The sequence below is a fragment of the Oryctolagus cuniculus genome, chromosome 7 (assembly GCF_051225735.1).
Source record: "Oryctolagus cuniculus isolate XC-2025 breed Fujian yellow rabbit chromosome 7, ASM5122573v1, whole genome shotgun sequence".
Lineage (NCBI taxonomy): Eukaryota > Metazoa > Chordata > Mammalia > Lagomorpha > Leporidae > Oryctolagus > Oryctolagus cuniculus.
Genome location: NC_142873.1, coordinates 23,343,811 through 23,363,409, shown reverse-complemented (window position 1 = coordinate 23,363,409; position 19,599 = coordinate 23,343,811). Strand labels below are relative to the sequence as shown.

Sequence of the window (19,599 nt, the reverse complement as noted above, 5' to 3'; positions counted from 1 at the left end):
CAACCAAAACGGTTATACCTAATACCACACTAGGAAGAGAACAAAATGGTTATACCCCATATAACAAAAAACAGATAAAAATTAAATCATAAAAATTCAATAGAAAATAAGAGAAATAGTTAAAAGAAAATAAAGAAAAGATTGGACAGGTAGAAAATAAATAGCAAGATATTAGAATGTGGGAGACTTGATCACACTATTGACCAAATGAATCTAATTGACCCTTGTAAACTATTCTACCCAACAACAGAACACTACCCTTTATTTTCAGAGGCACATAGAATATTTATGTAGACTATATGTTAGACAACAAAAATCTCTGTAAATGTAAAATAATTCAAACAATATAAAATGTACTCTGACAACAATGAAATTAAGTTAGAAGTCAAGAGCAGAAACATCTGAAAAATACCTCAAATATTTGGAAATTAATGCACACGCTTCTCAATAAACTGTGGGTCAAAGAAGAAACCAAAAGGCAAATTAGAGAAATTTATTTCAAGATAAATTTATTTCTAATCTGTCTAAAATTGTGAGCCATTTATGATTATAAAGCAATACAAGGGTGAGTATGCAACTCTCTCTGAAGTCTCAGATGTGAGATGTAATGGTAAATTGAGAGTTGCTTTATAATGGGAAAATAACGGGAATAGTAGAGAACTGGGGCTACCATTACAATAGTCTCACAGTTTCTATTTTAATGGCATATGTGGTTAGATGTCAGTGTTACACTATTTCAAATGGACCTAGCATCACCACCCAGGGTGACTTTGGTTGCGTCTTGTTCAGTCAAATGAAGGCCAGTTTTGCTTCCAGCACATGTTTCAGAGGGCACACCTTAGAAACAGCAGCTCTGTCCCTCTCTCACATCGTTGAGGGGAAAGATAAGATTAGTGCCTCATTCGAGCAGGAGGCACTAGGAACAAATGTCAGCTGGGAAGCCTGCTGTGTGGAGCAGTGCGTCCAGGGACCCAGAGGTCTTTGAGAAAAGCTGGCAACTTTCTGCTGTGGACCCTGCAGTTTCTTCCAGAATTGAACAGCTGGCCCCATAGAGGGTCTTGCTGTAGTCCAATGGGTAGCTATTAGCCACGCTGAGCTATTTAACTTTAAATTTGTTAAAACAAAATAAAATTAAAATTTCTTCTCTGCAGTCACACTGTCACATTTAAAGTGCTCAACAGCTACATGTCACTGATGGCTACCATACTGGCCAGCACAGAACAACCCCACCTCTGCAGGAATTTCTGTTAGTGCTGCTGCATAGTGAGGTGGGCGGGTCCCTAGCATGAGCAAATTTGAACAGTTCCTCCCTTCACTTCCTTTCTCCTCCTCCTTCTCAGCATCCTGGTTTAGCAGTGCCTGTAAAATCAGAGAAGGGCTCAGGACACAGATTTTCCAGGTAAGGGGAGAGGGGTGTTTGTGTGTTGTGGCAGGTGTTCAGTTTGGCGGGAAAGGGTTCTCTCCACAGAATCTGTATTAAACCTCCCAGGGAACTTTCTGGCAGAATATATTTCTTATTGGTTCCTGTTTCCTGTCTTTGCTGACTTTAGGTTGTTATCTATTTTGAATGCTGAGCTCTACATGTTAATGTCTCTTTCATGGGATTCTGCTCAGGGAATATTTGCTTTTTAAAGAAATGAATCTTCTTCACTGCTTCATAACTTACCCTCTCTGTAGTTGGGTGAGTATAAGCTCAGGGGAACTGGTGGGAAGATGAGCACTGAGATGAGTAAAGAGCAGAGAGAAACAGGCAGCCCTCTTCTTCCCCATCAAATCCTGGTGAGGAAGGGAGGCGCTGTGGTCTGAGTTCTTGTTTCTGGTTAATTATGCACTCCTAGGGGAACTGCCTTCTCAGGGGTATCCCTTCCTGGTCTCAGGGTATATAGCCCCTTGAGGGTGGGTCAAGGAAGACGCTGCAATACAGGAGAGTTCTGGGACCAGGAGCTGCTTGTTCTAGAGACAGAAGGAAAAGAATTCAGCCACTTGAGATCAGCATCTGCAGTGCAGGCTCCTGCTTTTGTGTCTCAGTTAAGCTCTACAGAGCAGCATTATAAAATCCCACGTGCTGAAACGAGGAATTTTTTAAATTTTTATTTAACGAATGCATTTTGACATAGATACAGCTTTAGGAATATAGTAGTTCTTTCCCCCATACTCTCATCCCACCTCCCATTCCCTCCCCCATCTCCTTCTTCATTGTGGTTCATTTTTATTATGACTTTATATATAGAGGAGTAACTCTATGCTAATCATAGACTTCAACTATTTGTCCTGACGCCCACACACAACATATAGAGCACAGTTTTGGGGGAGAATTTGCAGTCAATTCTCACATTACAATTCAATAGGGACAGAGTTCCTACATGGGGACCAAGTGCACAGTGACTACTTTTGTTCCTTTAACAATTAACACTCTTTTTTTATGACATCAGTGAACATCCAAGGCTCTTGCTAAGGGCTGCCAAGGTGGAAGGAGGAATTTAACAAACACCCAGAGACCAGTTGTGTTCTTTGTTTCTGGTCCCCTATGCTCTCTCCTAATACCAATTACCAACATAAACTTTGTAGTCAAAGATTTTTTTTAATTGTGTGATTTCTCTTTCTGGCAATTACCTAATCCTTATTCTTAAAGGATGAAGAAATAACTTTTCTTTCCAAAGAGACTCTGGTTTTCTAATGATGTTTCAGATTTGTAATTGATGGCTTGCTCTCTGGTAGCCTTAACTATCAGCACTTTCAACTGGTAGTGGTCAGAGTCTGCTCAATTGGGACATGTTTTATTGATAGAAACAAAAGAGAGCTTTTAAAAATGTGATGCCATATGACCGTGACACTAATAATGGTGAGTAAGAAAAAGACTGCTGTTTCCACAAACCAGACAAAACTGGACATAATGATAGATCAGAGAGAGGCAAGAGGCAGGGTAATTATTTATACATTAAAAACACAAGACATACATGGTTCTCCCTTCACAAAGATCATAGTCTGAGGAGAGACAATAAAACATTAGACAAGTAACTCTGCTGTGATATGCACTTCTGGCGTGCAATTAGAGCAGGTAATGCAGAATGCACCAGAGCTGCTGTTGGTTGGCTACGGTGTTTGGAAGATATTGAAGACTTCCCTGAAGAGTTCTAGGGGCTGAGCAGAAAGAGCTGGGCCGTGGGTTGGAGTGTTGGTGCTCCATGGAAGCAGAACAGATCTGCCAGGGCCTAGAAATTGGAAGGAACACAGAAGATGTGTGGAACATTGAGGAGGCCAGTGTGGATCATGCAAGGGCATTTGGAACAATCTAAGGAATTAAACTATTTCCTAAAGCCAATAGGAAGTCATTAGGAAATATAAACAAGAAAAATAAATCAGATTTTCATTTTAAAACAGCAGCAATTTTAGAGTAGAAAAAGGATTCAGAGTGAGATGATAAGTTAGGAGTTTGTCCATTGTAATCCATAAGCTCTACTTTGGAAATTTATATTCATTAAATAAAAGTTAAAAAAAAAGTTAGGAGTTTGTTAGGGTACAAATAAGTGACAATGAAATGATTAGCAAGAAGGTGGAGAGAGGTGGATAATTTTGAGGTTTGTTGGAAGCAAAATCAATGATATCTGGTGTTGGGCCGATGAGAGTGAGGAATGAAGAGTTCTAGTAGATGACCCCAATGATCTTCAGGAGCCGCTGGCTGAAGGATGAGGTCATTTGTTGAGACAGGGAATAACAGCTGAGGGGAGGCCAAGGGTCCAATTTTGGCCATACTCTGAGATGCCCATGAAGCAGCCAAATGGAGAAAAGGAGCAGGAAATTGGTGTTTGGATCTCTGAGGACAGTCTGAGGGACAGACTATGTAGAAAGGCATCGAGGCAATGATTCACCAGCGAGGAAGGGGTATAAGGCAAGGTAAGTGCTGAGGCAGCACCGGGAGCCTTTAATCTTGTTGAAGAAAAAGGAACAATCTGAATATAAGACTAAAAATTGAGTTGTGATAAAGTTTTGGGAAATATGACATGAAAAATCAAAATAGCAAGTTTATGACAAAAAAAGAGTATGGGTCATGGGAGGCTGGGATTCTAGTTACTGTCATTTCCCTAAGACAACATGGTTATGTATCTGTTTTCATCTACAGGGATTCAATCTGCAATGGCATCCCAATACCATGGTGAGTTTCAATTGGACTGCCAGCCACGGAGAGGGTGCTCATGGTCCCCAGTCCAGGCTGTGGAGAGGAGGGCAGACAGGGCTGTGGAAGAAGCTCCGTCTTGCCTTGGCAGTCAGTTCCCCTCTAAGCAAGAAAATATTTTCTTTTTTCTCTTTTTAATTTTATTTAAGTTATATACATTTCGTGTATTTCACATACACAGATTTAGGAACATAGTGACACTCCCCCTCACCCTCCCTCTATCCCACAATGCAACCCTTCCTCCTCCTCCCTCTCACATTCCCACTCTTAATCTTTACAAAGATCTATTTTCAATTTACTTGATGATCATATAGTTAGCCTTACAATAAGTAAATGAATTCAACACACAATATGAAGAAAAAAAAGAAAAAAAATTGTTCCTCAATAGAAGAGACAAGGGCTGTAAACAATTATTGAATCTCAAAATGCCTATTTCACTCGAATACATTATATATATATATATATATATATATATATATATATATATTGCAGGTACTCTATTCGTTACCTTGGATCAGGTAAAACATAGTATCTATATTTTGAGGACTGGCTTATTTGATTAAGCATAATCATTTCCAGTTGTGTCTATTTTGTTGCAAAAGAAAGATTTCATATTTTTTACAGCTGAGTAGTACTCCATAGTGTATATGTACCACAATTTCTTTATCCAGTCAACAGTTATGGACATCTGGGTTGATTCCATCTCTTAACTAATGTGAATTGTGCTGCAGTGAACATGGAGGTACAGATAAATCTTTCATATGCTGATTTCTTTTGGTTTCAGTAAATTCCCAGGAGTGGATGGCTGGATCATACGGTAGGTCTGTATTCAGATTTCTGAGGTATCTCCATACTGTTTTCTACAGTGGTAGCACAAGTTTACATTTCCACCAATAGTGTACAAGGGTACCTTTTTCCCCACATCTTTAACAGCATTGTCATTCATTGATCTCTTTATGCAAGCCATTCTAACTGCATTGTGGATTTGATTTGAATTTCTCTGATGGCTAGTGATCCTGAGCATTTTCTCAGGTATCTGTTGGCTATTTGATTTTCTCTCTTGAAAAATGCTTGTTCAGGGGCCGGCACCGCAGCTCACTTGGTTAATCCTCCACCTGCAGTGCCAGCATCCCATATGAGCACCAGATTCTGTCCCGGTTGCTCCTCTTCCAGTCCAGTTCTCTGCTATGGCCCAGGAGGGCAGTGGAGGATAGCTTAAGTGCTTGGGCCCTGCACCCGCATGGGAGACCAGGAGGAAGCACCTGGCTCCTGGCTTTGGATCAGCACAGTGCCAGCCATGGCGGCCATTTGGGGAGTGAACCAATGGAAGAAAGACCTTTCTCTCTGTCTCTCTCTCACTGTCTAACTCTATCTGTCAAAAAAAAAATGCTTGTTCAAATCCTTTGCCTATTACTTAAATTGATTTGCTTCTTCAGTTGTTGTTGAGTGTCATGGGTAATTTATAGTTCCTGGGTGTTAACCCTTTATCCATTGTGTAGTTTGCAAAACTTTTCTCCCATTCTGTTGGGTGTGACTTCACTTTGCTGAGTCATTTTTGCAGCACAAAAGCTTCTCAGCTTGATATAATCCCATTTGCCATTTTGGCTTTGATTGACTAGGCTTCTGGGGTCTTTTCCAAAAAGTTTTTGCCTTTGCCAATGTCTTGCAAAGTTTCCCCAATGTACTCTAGTAATTCGATAGTATCGGGTCATAGATTTAGATCGTTGATCCATTTTGAGTGAGTTTTTGTGTGAAGTGAAAGGTAGTGGTCTAGCTTCATACCTCTGCACCTGGAGACCCAGTATCCCAGCACCATTTGTTAAAGAGACTGTCTTTGCTTCAGGGACTGCTTTTAGCTCCTTGGTCAAAGATAAGTTAGTTGTAGATTTATGGATTGATTTCTGGTGTTTCTATTCAGTTCCATTGATCTATAAGTCTGTTGTTGCGAGAGCACTAGGCTGTTTTGAATATAACTGCCCCATAGTATGTCTTGAAATCAGGTAGTGTAATGCTCCCAGCTTTGTTTTTTTTTTTTCCCTTTTTTTTAACTTTTATTTAATGAATATAAATTTCCAAAGTACAGCTTATGGATTACAATGGCTTCCCACCCATAACGTCCCTCCCACCCACAACCCTCCCCTTTCCCACTCCCTCTCCCCTTCCATTCACATCAAGATTCATTTTCAATTCTCTTTATATACAGAAGATCAGTTTAGCATACATTAAGTAAAGATTTCAACAGTTTGCTCCCACACAGAAACATATAGTGAAAAATAATAGATGACTTTTTAAATGATGATGAAACCAGATCAGACCTGTTGTCATGTTTAATCCCAGTGAGAGTCAAGTTGGGAATTGATAATTTCTTTTTCTTTTTTTTTTTTTACAGAAGATCAGTTTAGTATAAATTAAGTAAAGATTTCAACAGTTTGCACCCCCATAGAAACACAAAGTGAAATATACTGTTTGAGTACTCATTATAGCATTAAATCTCAATGTACAGCACATTAAGGACAGAGATCCTACATGAAGAGTAAGTGCACAGTGACTCCTGTTGTTGACTTTACAAACTGACACTCCTATTTATGGCATCAGTAATCTCCCTATGCTCCAGTCACGAGTTTCCAAGGCTATGGAAGTCTTTTGAGTTCTCCGACTCTTATAATGTTTAGACAAGGTCATAGTCAAAGTGGAGGTTCTCTCCTCCCTTCAGAGGAAGGTACCTCCTTCTTTGAAGACCTGTTCTTTCCACTGGGATCTCACTCACAGAGATCTTTCATTTAGGTTTTGTTTTTTTGTTTTTTTGTTTTTTTGTTTTGTTTTGTTTTTGTTTTTGTTTTTTGTTTTTTTGTTTTTTTTACCAGAGTGTCTTGACTTTCCATGCCTGAAATACTCTCATGGGCATTTCAGCCAGATCGGAATGCCTTTAGGGCTGATTTTGAGGCCAGAGTGCTGTTTAGGACATCTGCCATTCTATGAGTCTGCTAAGTATCTCGCTTCCCATGTTGGATCACTCTCCCCTTTATTTATTCTATCGGTTAGTATTAGCAGGTACTAGACTTGTTTATGTGCTCCATTTGACTCTTAGTCCTTTCATTATGATCAATTGTGAACTGAAATTGATCACATGGACTAGTGAGATGGCATTAGTACATGCCACCTTGATGGGATTGAATTGGAGTCCCCTGGTATGTTTCTAACTCTACCATTTGGGGCAAGTCAGCTTGAGCATGTCCCAGATTGTACATCTCTTCCCTCTCTTATTCCCACTCTTATGTTTAACAGGGATCACATTTCAGTGAAATTTCAACACTTAAGAATAACTGTGTATTAATTACAGAATTAACCCAGTCATATTAAGTAGAACAGACAAAAAAAACTACTAAGAGGGATAATGTATTAAGTTGTTCATTAACAGTCAGGGCTATGCTGATCAGGTCACCGTTTCTCATAGTGTCCATTTCACTTCAACAGGTTTCCTTTTTGGTGTTCAGTCAGTTGTCACCGATCAGGGAGAACATATGGTATTTGTCCCTTTGGGACTGGCTTATTTCACTCAGCATGATGTGTTCCAGATTCCTCCATTTTGTTGCAAATGACTGGATTTCGTTGTTTCTTACTGCGGTATAGTATTCTAAAGAGTATATATCCCATAATTTCTTTATCCAGTCTACCGTTGATGGGCATTTAGGTTGATTCCAGGTCTTGGTTATTGTGAATTGTGCTGCAATAAACATTAGGGTGCAGACCGCTTTTTTGTTTGCCAATTTAAATTCCTTTGGGTAAATTCCAAGGAGTGGGATGGCTGGGTCAAACGGTAGGGTTATCTTCAGGTTTCTGAGGAATCTCCAGACTGACTTCCATAGTGGCTTGACCAGTTTGCATTCCCACCAACAGTGGGTTAGTGTCCCTTTTTCCCCACATCCTCGCCAGCATCTGTTGTTGGTAGATTTCTGAATGTGAGCCATTCTAACCGGGGTGAGGTGAAACCTCATTGTGGTTTTGATTTGCATTTCCCTGATTGCTAGTGACCTTGAACATTTTTTCATGTGCCTGTTGGCCATTTGGATTTCCTCTTTTGAAAAATGTCTATTGAGGTCCTTGGCCCATCTCTTAAGTGGGTTGTTGGTTTTGTTTTTGTGGAGTTTCTTGAGTTTCTCTGTAGATTCTGGTTATTAACCCTTTATCTGTTGCATAGTTTGCAAATATTTTTTCCCATTCTGTCGGTTGTCTCTTCACTCTCCTGACTGTTTCTTTTGCAGTACAGAAACTTCTCAATTTGATGCAATCCCAATAGTTCATTTTGGCTTTGACTGCCTGTGCCTCCCGGGTCTTTTCCAGAAACTCTTTGCCTGTGCCAATATCTTGAAGGGTTTCTCCAATGTTCTCTAATAACTTGATGGTGTCAGGTCGTAGATTTAGGTCTTTAATCCACGTTGAGTGGATTTTTGTGTAAGGTGTAAGGTAGGGGTCTTGCTTCATGATTCTGCACGTGGAAATCCAGTTTTCCCAGCACCATTTATTGAATAGACTGTCCTTGCTCCAGGAATTCGTTTTAGATCCTTGATCAAATATAAGTTGGCTGTAGATGTTTGGGTTGATTTCTGGTGTTTCAATTCTGTTCCATTGGTCTATCCATCTGTTTCTGTACCAGCACCATGCTGTTTTGATTACAACGGCCCTGTAGTATGTCCTGAAATCTGGTATTGTGATGCCTCCGGCTTTGTTTTTGTTGTACAAGATTGCTTTAGCTATTCGAGGTCTCTTGTGCCTCCATATGAATTTCAGCATCATTTTTTCTAGATCTGAGAAGAATGTCTTTGGTATCTTGATTGGTATCGCATTGAATCTATAAATTGCGTTTGGGGGAATGGACATTTTGATGATGTTGATTCTTCCAATCCATGAGCATGGAAGATTTTTCCATTTTTTGGTAACCTCTTCTATTTCTTTCTTTAAGATTTTGTAATTCTCATCATAGAGATCTTTAACGTCCTTGATTAAGTTTATTCCAAGGTATTTGATTGTTTTTGTAGCTATTATGAATGGGATTGATCTTAGCAGTTCTTTCTCAGTCATGGCATTGCTTGTGTATACAAAGGCTGTTGATTTTTGTGCATTGATTTTATATCCTGCCACTTTGCCAAACTCCTCTATGAGTTCCAATAGTCTCTTAGTAGAGTTCTTTGGATCCCCTAAGTAAAGAATCATATCGTCTGCAAAGAGGGATAATTTGGCTTCTTCCTTCTCAATTTGTATTCCTTTAATTTCTTTTTCTTGTCTGGCGGCTCTGGCTAAAACTTCCAGAACTATGTTAAATAGCAGTGGTGAGAGTGGGCATCCCTGTCTGGTGCCAGATTTCAGTGGAAATGCTTCCAACTTTTCCCCATTCAATAGGATGCTGGCTGTGGGTTTTTCATAAATTGCTTTGATTATATTGAGAAATGTTCCTTCTATACCCAATTTGCTTAGAGTTTTCATCATGAAAGGGTGTTGAATTTTATTGAATGCTTTCTCTGCATTATTCAGATAATCATATGGTTTTTCTTTTGCAGTCTGTTAATGTGGTCAATCACATTGATTGATTTGCGAATGTTGAACCATCCCTGCATACCAGGGATAAATCCCACTTGGTCTGGGTGAATGATTTTTCTGATGTGTTGTTGTATTCTATTGGCCAGAATTTTATTGAGGATTTTTGCGTCTATGTTCATGAGGGATATTGGTCTGTAATTTTCTTTCAGTGCTGCATCTTTCTCTGGCTTAGGGATTAAGGTGATGCTGGCTTCATAGAAAGAATTTGGGAGGATTCCACCTTTTTCGATTCTTCTGAATAGTTTGAGAAGAAATGGGATTAGTTCTTCTTTAAATGTCTGGTAGAATTCAGCAGTGAATCCATCTGGTCCTGGGCTTTTCTTTGTTGGGAGGGCCTTTATTACTGTTTCAATTTCTGTTTCAGTTATGGGTCTATTTAGGTTTTCGATGTCTTCATGGTTCAATTTTGGTAGATTACATGTGTCCAGGAATCTATCCATTTCAGATAGATTTTCCTGTTTGCTGGCATACAGGTCCTTGTAGGAATTTCTGATGATTCTTTTTATTTCTGTGGTGTCTGTTGTTACGTTTCCTTTTTCATCTCTGATTTTATTGATTTGGGTCTTTTCTCTTCTTTTTTTAGTTAGTTGGGCCAATGGGGTGTCAATTTTGTTTATTTTTTCAAAAAACCAGCTCCTCATTTGGCTGATTTTTTGTAATGTTTTTTTGGATTCAATCCTGTTGATTTCTTCTCTGATTTTAATTATTTCTCTTCTACTAGATTTGGGTCTGGTTTGCTGTAGGTTTTCTATATCCTTGAGGTGAATTTGGTGCCTTTCCAATTTCTTGATGTAGGCACCTATTGATATAAACTTTCCTCTTTTTTTTTTTTTTTTTTTTTTGACAGGCAGAGTAGACAGTGAGAGAGAGAGACAGAGAGAAAGGTCTTCCTTTGCCATTGGTTCACCCTCCAATGGCCACCGCAGGCGGCGCATTGTGGCTGGCGCACCGTGCTGATCCGATGGCAGGAGCCAGGAGCCAGGTGCTTTTCATGTTTCTCCCATGGGGTGCAGGGCCCAAGCACCTGGGCCATCCTCCACTGCACTCCCTGGCCACAGCAGAGAGCTGGCCTGGAAGAGGGGCAACCGGGACAGAATCCGGCGCCCCAACCGGGACTAGAACCCGGTGTGCCGGCGCCGCTAGGCGGAGGATTAGCCTAGTGAGCCGTGGCGCCGGCCCATAAACTTTCCTCTTAACACTGCTTTTGCTGTATCCCATAAGTTTAGGTATGTTGTGCTGTTATCCTCATTTACTTCCAGAAAAATTTTGATTTCTCTTTTAATTTCTTCTATGACCCATTGTTCATTTTGGAGCATGTTGTTCAGTCTCCATGTGTTTGTGTATGCTCTAGGGATTCCTGAGTTGCTAATTTCCAACTTCATTCCTTTATGGTCTGAGAAGCTGCATGGTATGATTCTAATTCTTTTGAATTTGCTGAGACTTGCTTTATGGCCTAGTAGATTTAAATGACACTATAGCCCAAATGGATCTAACAGATATATACAGAACTTTCAATCCTACAGCTAAAGATTTTACGTTCTTCTCACCAGTACATGGAACCTTCTCTACGATTGACCACATACTTTGGTTTTGTTTTGTTGTTCTTCTAGGCCCTTGAGATGCATTGATAGCTCAGTTATTTGGTATCTTTCCAATTTCTTCATGAAGGTGCCAATTGTTATAAACTTCCCTGTTAACATTGCTTTTTCCCTACCCCATAAATTTTTAAAATATTTATTTATTTATTTCCTTGAAAGATAGAATTACACAGAGAAAGAAGAAGAGGCAGGGGGGAGGGTGGTCTTCCATACGCTGGTTCACTCCCCAGTGGTCCACAATAGCCAGAGCTGCGCCAATTCAAAGCAAGAGCCTTTTCTGGGTCTCTCACATGGGTGCAGGGGCCCAAGGACTTGGGCCATCTTCTACTGCTTTCCCAGGCCATAGTAGAGAGCTGGATCAGAAGAGCAGCAGCCAGGACTTGAATCAGCACCCATATGAGATGTCAGTACTGCAGGTGGCGACTTAACCCATTACGCCACAGCACCAGCCCTCCCATAAATTTTGATATTTTTATTTCTCTTTTGATTTCTTCTATGACCCACTGTTAATTCAGAAGCATGTGGTTCAGTCTCCAAGTGTTTGCACATGATCTAGAGATCCTCGAGTTGGTGATTTCCAGTTTCATTCTTTTGTGGTCAAAGATACATAATATGATTTTGATTTTTTTGAATTTTCTGAGACTTGCTATGGCCTAGCATATGGTCTATCCTAGAGAAAGTTCCATGCACTCATGAGAAGAATATGTATTCTTCACCTGTTGGGTGAAATGTTCTGTAGATATCCATTAAGTCCATTTTATCTTTAGTATGGACAGGCTATGTTGTTTCTTTTTTTAATTTCTGTCTAGTTTACCTGTACATTGATGAAAGTTGGGTGTTGAAGTGCCCCATTGCTATTGTATTGGAGTCTATGTTTCCCTTTAGATCCATTAACATTCTTTTAAATAGCCATATGCCCTGTAATTGGGCACATATATGTTTATGTTTCATTGACCCCTTAATTATTACATAGTTTCTTTCTTTGTTTCTTTTAAAAGTTTTTATGTTAAAGTCTATTTTGATTTATATTAAGATGGCAACCCCTGCCCTTTTTTGCTTTCCATTAGCATGGAATATCATTTTCCATCCTTTCACCTTCAGTATGTGTGTTTCTTAGTTGGTGAGACATGTGTCTTATAGTCAGCAAATAGATGTGTGTTGTTTTTAATCCATTCAGCCAGTCTGCATCTTTTAACTGGATAGTCGAGGCCATTTGCTTTAAAAGTGACTATTGATAAGTAACAACTTGGCCCTGCCATTTTATCAAAAACATTCCTTTTTTTATTTTGGATTTCTTTTGTACTTTTTTGGGGTGGGGAGGAGGGTTATGCCTTCTCATTATTTCATAATGATGGCTATTTTCTGTGTTTCTGTGTGTAGCACATCCTTAGGCATCTTTTGTAAGGCTGGATGACTGGCAACAAATTCTTTGAATTTGTTTGTTGTAGAAGGTCTTTATTTCACCTTCATTCATAAATGAGAGCTTTGCAGGGTACAGTATTCTGGGTTGAGAGCTTTTTCTCAAGACTTGAACTATATCTTGCCATTCCCTTCTCACCTATAGGGTTTCTGATGAGAAGTCAGCTGTGAGTCTAATTGGGGATCTTCTGAAAGTAATTGGCATTTTTTCTTGCATATTTTATAATATTTTCTTTATGTTTTACTGTGGAGATTTTGACTATAATATGTTGTGGTGAAGATCCTTTCTGGTCATGTCTCTTATGATTTCTTTGTGTTTTCTCTACTTGAACGTCCCTTTCTTTCACCAAATTGGGGGAGATTTCTGTGATCAGTTCACTAAATAGGCCTTCTAGTACAATCTCTCTTTCCATATCTTCAGGAACTCCAAAGATTCTTATGTTGGGTCATTTGATAGTGTCCCATAAATCTTCCACAGTTTTTACATTTTTTCTATTCTCTTCTTGATTTTGTTTGTTTGTTTGTGAAATTTCCAAAGATTTGTCTTCTAGTTCTAATATTCTTTCTTCTGGCTAACCAAGTCTGCTATTAAGGTTTTCCACCACATTTTTATTAGAACTATTGAATTCTTCAATTCTAATATTTCATTTTGATTTCTCTTTAAACTCTATTTCATGGGAAAAACTTTCATTTATATCATACATGATTTTTGTTAGTTTGTGAATTTGCTGCTGATTGCTTTTGAGTAGCCTATGATTAATTGTTTGAATTCAGTTTCTGGCATATCCTCATTCTCTTCATCTTCACATTCTAATATTGAAATGCTGCTGCTCTATTCCTTTGGGAGGTTGGTGGTGCCTTCCTTATTCTTGTTTCTTCAATTTCTGTGTTTGTCTTTAGGCATTTGTGGAATTGACTTTTTTTCCTCTGGAGACATTTATCTTCGAGCTATTCCTCTGTGGCTTAGTGGAAGGACTGCACTTTCAGGGAATATCAAGAGGTGTGTGGTGGGTGTAGCTAGGGAGCTCTGGTCAGTGCTCCAGTGTAGAACATGTATCCAGGGTAACACCCAAGTTGGGCATGGTAGACCTCAATGCCCAGGTGTTAGCCCCCATTATGTACCATGCCACTGTATGAACCACAAAAACAATCTGTTCTGTCCTCACTGTGAGCAGTCAGTGTGTGGAGCCACTTCCATGATTGCCCAGAGACCCAGCTACGTCCTGCACCTTCTCATGTAACAATCGATTCCCCACATTCTCAACACACAAGGCTCCCACAGTCACTGGGTGCAGAGGTTTCTTTCTGTCCTGTCAGCCTGCCCAGTCAGCAGAGACACAGATGTTCCCTGAAACAGCTCCACCGAGGCATCCTGATCCTGGAAGACTGCAGGCACCTCACCATCCTACATGGTTGCCCAGCCACCTCCCAACCAGGATCAAAGTCAATCAGAACAGTGAATTCTTCCCTCCATTAGAATCACTGGAACAAGTGGGTATACAAGAGCCACTGGTCGAATGTTACTCTCTCCCAATTACTGCTACCAGTACTGCTGTGAAGATGACATCCTGGCTCAGCCAGTTGCTGTGTGTGTGCACAGAAAGACTTCCACAGCTCCTGCCCAAACCCAAAATTGCACTCACCCTTTCTCAGCCAGGAAGCAGATATTGTTGTGGTAAGTTGGGGCATGATAAACCTGCCCCCTCTACTTCCACTGGTCTGCAGAAAACCATTAGTAACCACTGTCTCCCAGGGCACCAGTCCAGGTCACACCATGCTCTTCCTCCAACTATATCACCATGGGTTGTTGTAGTCTAGTCTCACCTCTGTCTCCAACCTGCCATCTGCTCCAGCTCTTGCCTGCTGCAGTTGTATGCTGGGCCTGCATTCCTGCTGCCCATCTGCACCCTCCACACACATCCATGGTGTTCCTTCTCCTCTTGTGGGATTTCCAGTGTGATTTTTCTATCCAATTCTCCCTTGACAGCACACTTGCTACACCCCTTTCTTTCACTGTTTCTCTCTAGTCTAGTGCAGCATGTCGCTCCCTAATCCACTATCTTGGAATCTCCAAGAAAATATTTTCAACCCCTTCTTCATTTTGTCTTAATTTACCCTGCTCATTCATTTCTACTGACCTCACTTTCTCCTCATGAAGTGGTCCTCACAGCTGAGTGGCAGAGAGATTGTCCTCTGATTGAGGGCAGGGCTCAGCATGGTTCCTCACTTCCTGCATCCCACAATGAGGACATACCAGAAAAGTTGGTTGTAGCTTATCAGGTTTTCTTCCTCCATTTCTTCAGCCTGGAGGAGTACCGAGAAGGAGAAATTCATTCAGGTCCCTAATTTCCCTTCTCCTCACTATATCCAACAACTTCAACAGGCTGATTCACTTACTATGTGACATAAACTTTTGTTTCCCCTCCCTACAGAAATTGACAATGTCAATTGAGCTTTGCAGGCTTAGCAAACTATCCCAATTTCATGGCTTAAACAGCGGCCATTTTCTTGAAACTGGCTGATTCCAGGAACTCATACATATATCTATTGCAAGTTAGTGCACTTCAGGATAAATAACTGAATGTTCTTGGATGATCTCAAGTATATATCTGGGAGTTAGCAGGCCCTTGGCCAGATCAGGGTAACAGGGATTATGTAGACCTTGTTGTCCTTGGGTAAGCTTTCCCAGGCTTCTCTGTGTGGCAGTTGCAGGAAGAGAAGAAAAAAGAGGCATTCCGCAATAGGGAAGCTCTTTTGAATTCTTTGCTTGCATCATGCTTTCTAAAATGTTTTTGTCCAAAACAAGTCACACAGGGTACCCAGATTGAAGAAACAGTGATATAGACAATGTCTTGGTGTGAGGAACTACAAATCTCATTCCAAATAGGCACACATGCAGGGATGGAAATAGCTTGTGTCTACCCTTGATGTCTACAGCATGAGTTGTCATCTTTATACTGCCAGCACTGGTCAGTTGCCGAAGTGCTGGAGCTGTGTTATATTGCCTTTTCAACTCACCTGCTATGATTTCTTGACCCCCTTTCCCTGTGATCAGCCAGAGCCCCTTGAATATCCTTACTCCCTCCCATTGTGTCACTAGCAAAATAGTAATGTAAACTCCCAACCACATTTTTTCTTACATAATCTTATCCTTCCTGCATCTGCTATTTTCAGTCCTATAACTTTTGGAAATGTACTTCTTTCATACCAAGATTCTGGTTATCAAATGGGGGAAACATTAAGATTAATAATGACTTATAAAACTCATCTACTTGGTTTCTTTTTTTTCATTTTTCTTTATTTTTAAATTTTTAGGTGAACAAATCACATGTATCTCATATATACAGACATAGGAATATATTAATACTTCCTACCCTACCCTCCCTCATGCCCATGCTCTCACCTTTCCTTTTTCCTTTCCCATTCTTTCCTTTAATTTTTCAATAATGTACTCTCAGTCTATTTTATGCATGGAATATTAACCCTACACCAAGTAAAGAATTCAACAAATAGAAGAAAAAAACATTGTTCCTCAACTGTAGATACAAGGGCTATAAACAATAATCAAATCTTAAATGTCAATTTCACTTATATGCCTTACATTTTGGTACTTTCTTAGTCACCACAGATCAGGGAAACCATATGACATTTGTCCTTTTGAAACTGGCTTATTACACTAAGTATAAGGGTTTCTAGTTGTATCCATTGTGTTGCAAAGGCAGCATTTCATTCTTTTTTACTACCTGGTTTCTTAAGGTGAGGAAGAAAAGTTCCATTTTTATTATACATTGAAAAAATTTCGCTTCTACTTCCACTGCCCCAGAGTCAGGTTTTGTGTTACTTCTTGCCTTATCTTATGAGAAACAGTCTTCAGCAGCAGCTCACGCTTCTCTTCTGAAATATATTTTCTCCTCTGTGAGTTTCAAAGATACAAAAGATCAGAATAAGGAATTCAAGGGACTCATGAAAAGAGAGATTGCAAGCAGGAGATCATGGGATGAGCCAGTTTCCCAAGTACTAGAAGAGGGACATGGTGGGGTGGGGGGTGCTTTCAGAGACTTCCCGTGAGTGCAGATGTCATGAAGAGAAAAGTCCCACAGCCAGCAACAGAGAAGGGCAGGACTCCCTGGGAGAAACTCTTTGAGGTGGATTCTAACACTGTGACATTTGTTTTCTTGATGTCTCAGGGCCTGGAAGCCAAGACTACAGAAATTCCCAGCTGAGAATTGTCTTAGTGGGTAAAACTGGAGCAGGAAAAAGTGCAACAGGGAATAACATCCTTGGAGAGAAAGTATTTCCTTCTGGCATTGAAGCAAAATCCATCACGAAGAGTTGTGAGAAAAGGAGCAGCGTGTGGAATGGAAGAGAAATTGTCGTCGTTGATACTCCAGGCATTTTCGACACTGAGATACAAGATGCTGTCACATGCAGGGAAATCTCTCGCTGCATTCTCCTGACCTCCCCAGGGCCTCATGCTGTGGTCCTGGTGGTCCCACTGTGCTGTTTCTCTGAGGAAGATCGTGAGGCCACAGAGAAGATTCTGAAAATGTTTGACGGCAGGGCTAGAAAATTCATGATCCTCTTATTCACCAGGAAAGATGACTTGGAAGGCACTGATATCCATGATTACTTAAGGAGAGCCCCCAGAGCCCTTCAAGAATTGGTGGACAAGTTTGGTGATCGCTACTGCGCATTCAACAATAGAGCAACAAAGGCTGAACAGCAGGTACAGAGAGCAGAACTCTTGTCCCTGGTGGAGCGTGTGGTCAGCGAGAATAAAGGAGAGTACTATACTAACAAAATGTACCAGAGGGCTGAGAAGGAGATTCAGAAGCAAATCCAAGTGATGCAAGAACATTACAGAGCAGAGCTAGAGAGGGAAAAAAGACAGATAAGAAAGGCATATGAAGAGAAAATCAGAGAGCTGGAGCAGGAAATACGAAAGGGGCAAATGAATAGGGAGTTGGCAGAAAGGGAGGCTTTCTATAATTCTATGCAGCAAAATGCTAGAATGGAAGTGGAGAGCCAGAATGGTGTCCTTGATTTAATCCTCGAAGCACTGAGGCTTGCTTCCTTTATCATCACACGTCTCTTTATGGATGATTAAGTCTAATGAAAAATCTGACCCTAGTTTCTACATGTCCTTTGTTGACCTGGCCCATAGGACTCCAGTTTCTGTCTCAGGCTCTCAGGATGTATGACATTTTTAAAAATCAATTCTTTACATTAGGTAACCTTACATATGAAGATGCTTGCACAATTGTTTCTGAATGAATTTCAATATGTTTAATTACATTTTCACAATTAACAATTATCATCTTCTCACTGAAGAACAAAGAGTTGTCTGGAAAATAGATCTTTCAGAATTCAGCTATACAATAATCGTCAAATGTCAGAAAGAGTGAAAGATGGCAGTTCAACAGATGAGAACTTTTGGATTTTTCAGATGCATCTGTACAAACTGTCTGACCAACCTCAATATAGCCAACTAATGAACAATCAATTCCCTCCTTTTCTTGAGACCTAAACTGACTGTTGCAACCCCATCTCTATCACTCCATACCTTTAGTTCCTGTTTACCAGATCCTCATCCAGTTGAATTGCTTGCTTATTACTATAATAAACTAGCTTTAGTTCTCTCATAATTGTGCATCATTGGAATCTGTTTTGTATTCGAAGTTACCAAAGCTACTTCTACTACAGGGCTGAATTTTACTTTTTTTGTAAAATTTGAACAGTATTGTGGAGCTATTCTTGGTCTCCCTTCAAGATATCTCCCTTTTTCCTTTTCCTGGAAGTTTTGAGACACATTCTCAGCAGTTCCAACCACACAGATCACAAACTTCTTGGCTCTTCACTATGTGTTGATGCAAGTTAGATATAAGTTTGTTGAACTATATGCAGTCTTCCTGGTGCAAAAATTCCCATATGATAGAGATAACAAGCATTGAAGTCTCATTCTTTGTCTACTTTTTTTCTATTGAGTTCTGTTAAACTAATAATTTCTAGAAATCTCCAAAATGTCTCTGTGTTCTACCAACATGTCCTGGTGGTCACATTGACTTAGGTAAATTCTCCTTGCTAAGCTCTCTTGAAATGGGTTTCATAATATTCTAACTCATCTTGCCCAAAACAGTACATACCTGTCCTTTACTTCACCAAGGCACTCATGACTTTAGACTGTTCAATTATAAAATTTAGCAAAAGCTCAATGATAAAAGAAGCACCACACAAAACACATAACTCCTTCAAAAAATTGTCACTGAGAGTGAGATATCTTCTGCGAGTATCCCATTTTTATGCAAAGGAATAATTGTATGCAGATTGAAATGGAAATAATTATACATTACATTTTTTGTACTCTATAAGTTACCGCAGACCAGGGAAAACAAAGTATTTGCCTTTGGGGGACTGGCTTATTTCACTAGGTGTAAAGGATTCCAATGGCATCCATTTTGTTGTGAAAGACAAGATTTCATTCTTTCTACAGATGAATAACATTTCATAGTGTATACATACCACATTTTCTTTTCCAGTCATGAATGGGCATCTGGGCTGATTCCATATTTTAGCTATTGTGAATTGAGCTGCAATAAATATGGGGTACATATCACTCTTTCATATGCCTATTTCATTTCACTTGGATAAATTCCCAAGAGTAGGATGGCTGTGTCATAGAGTACATCTATTTTCAGCCTTCTGAGGTATCTCCTGTCTTCCACAATGGCTATACTAGTTTGCATTCCCACCATCAGTGGATTAGGGTTCCTTTTTTCCCACATCCTTGCAAGCATTTAGTGCTTTTGATATCTG

General features: G+C 39.9%; 1 protein-coding gene across 4 annotated transcripts; it reads left to right on the top strand.

The window, feature by feature from the left end:
• Window positions 1-1,346: 1,346 nt before the first annotated feature.
• On the top strand, window positions 1,347-18,431 carry GIMAP4 (GTPase, IMAP family member 4). 4 transcript variants are annotated; one of them, XM_051836996.3, is made up of 4 exons: window positions 1,347-1,399; window positions 4,121-4,153; window positions 4,959-4,991; window positions 16,974-18,431. In XM_051836996.3, the coding sequence occupies exons 2-4, from the start codon at window positions 4,135-4,137 to the stop codon at window positions 17,891-17,893; spliced, it is 972 nt and encodes a 323-aa protein (XP_051692956.1). In that variant the 5' UTR covers window positions 1,347-1,399; window positions 4,121-4,134; the 3' UTR covers window positions 17,894-18,431. The 4 variants fall into 4 exon arrangements, with proteins under 4 accessions (XP_051692956.1, XP_017193939.2, XP_089193026.1 ...); XM_089336900.1 differs by lacking the exon at window positions 1,347-1,399 and adding an exon at window positions 1,556-1,681; XM_017338450.4 differs by lacking the exon at window positions 4,959-4,991.
• Window positions 18,432-19,599: the final 1,168 nt, after the last annotated feature.

Coding starts and splice junctions, on each gene's coding strand:
- GIMAP4 (XM_051836996.3), top strand. Junction 4,992..16,973: donor GTGGATGGCTGGATCATACG/GTAGGTCTGTAT, acceptor TTGATGTCTCAG/GGCCTGGAAGCCAAGACTAC.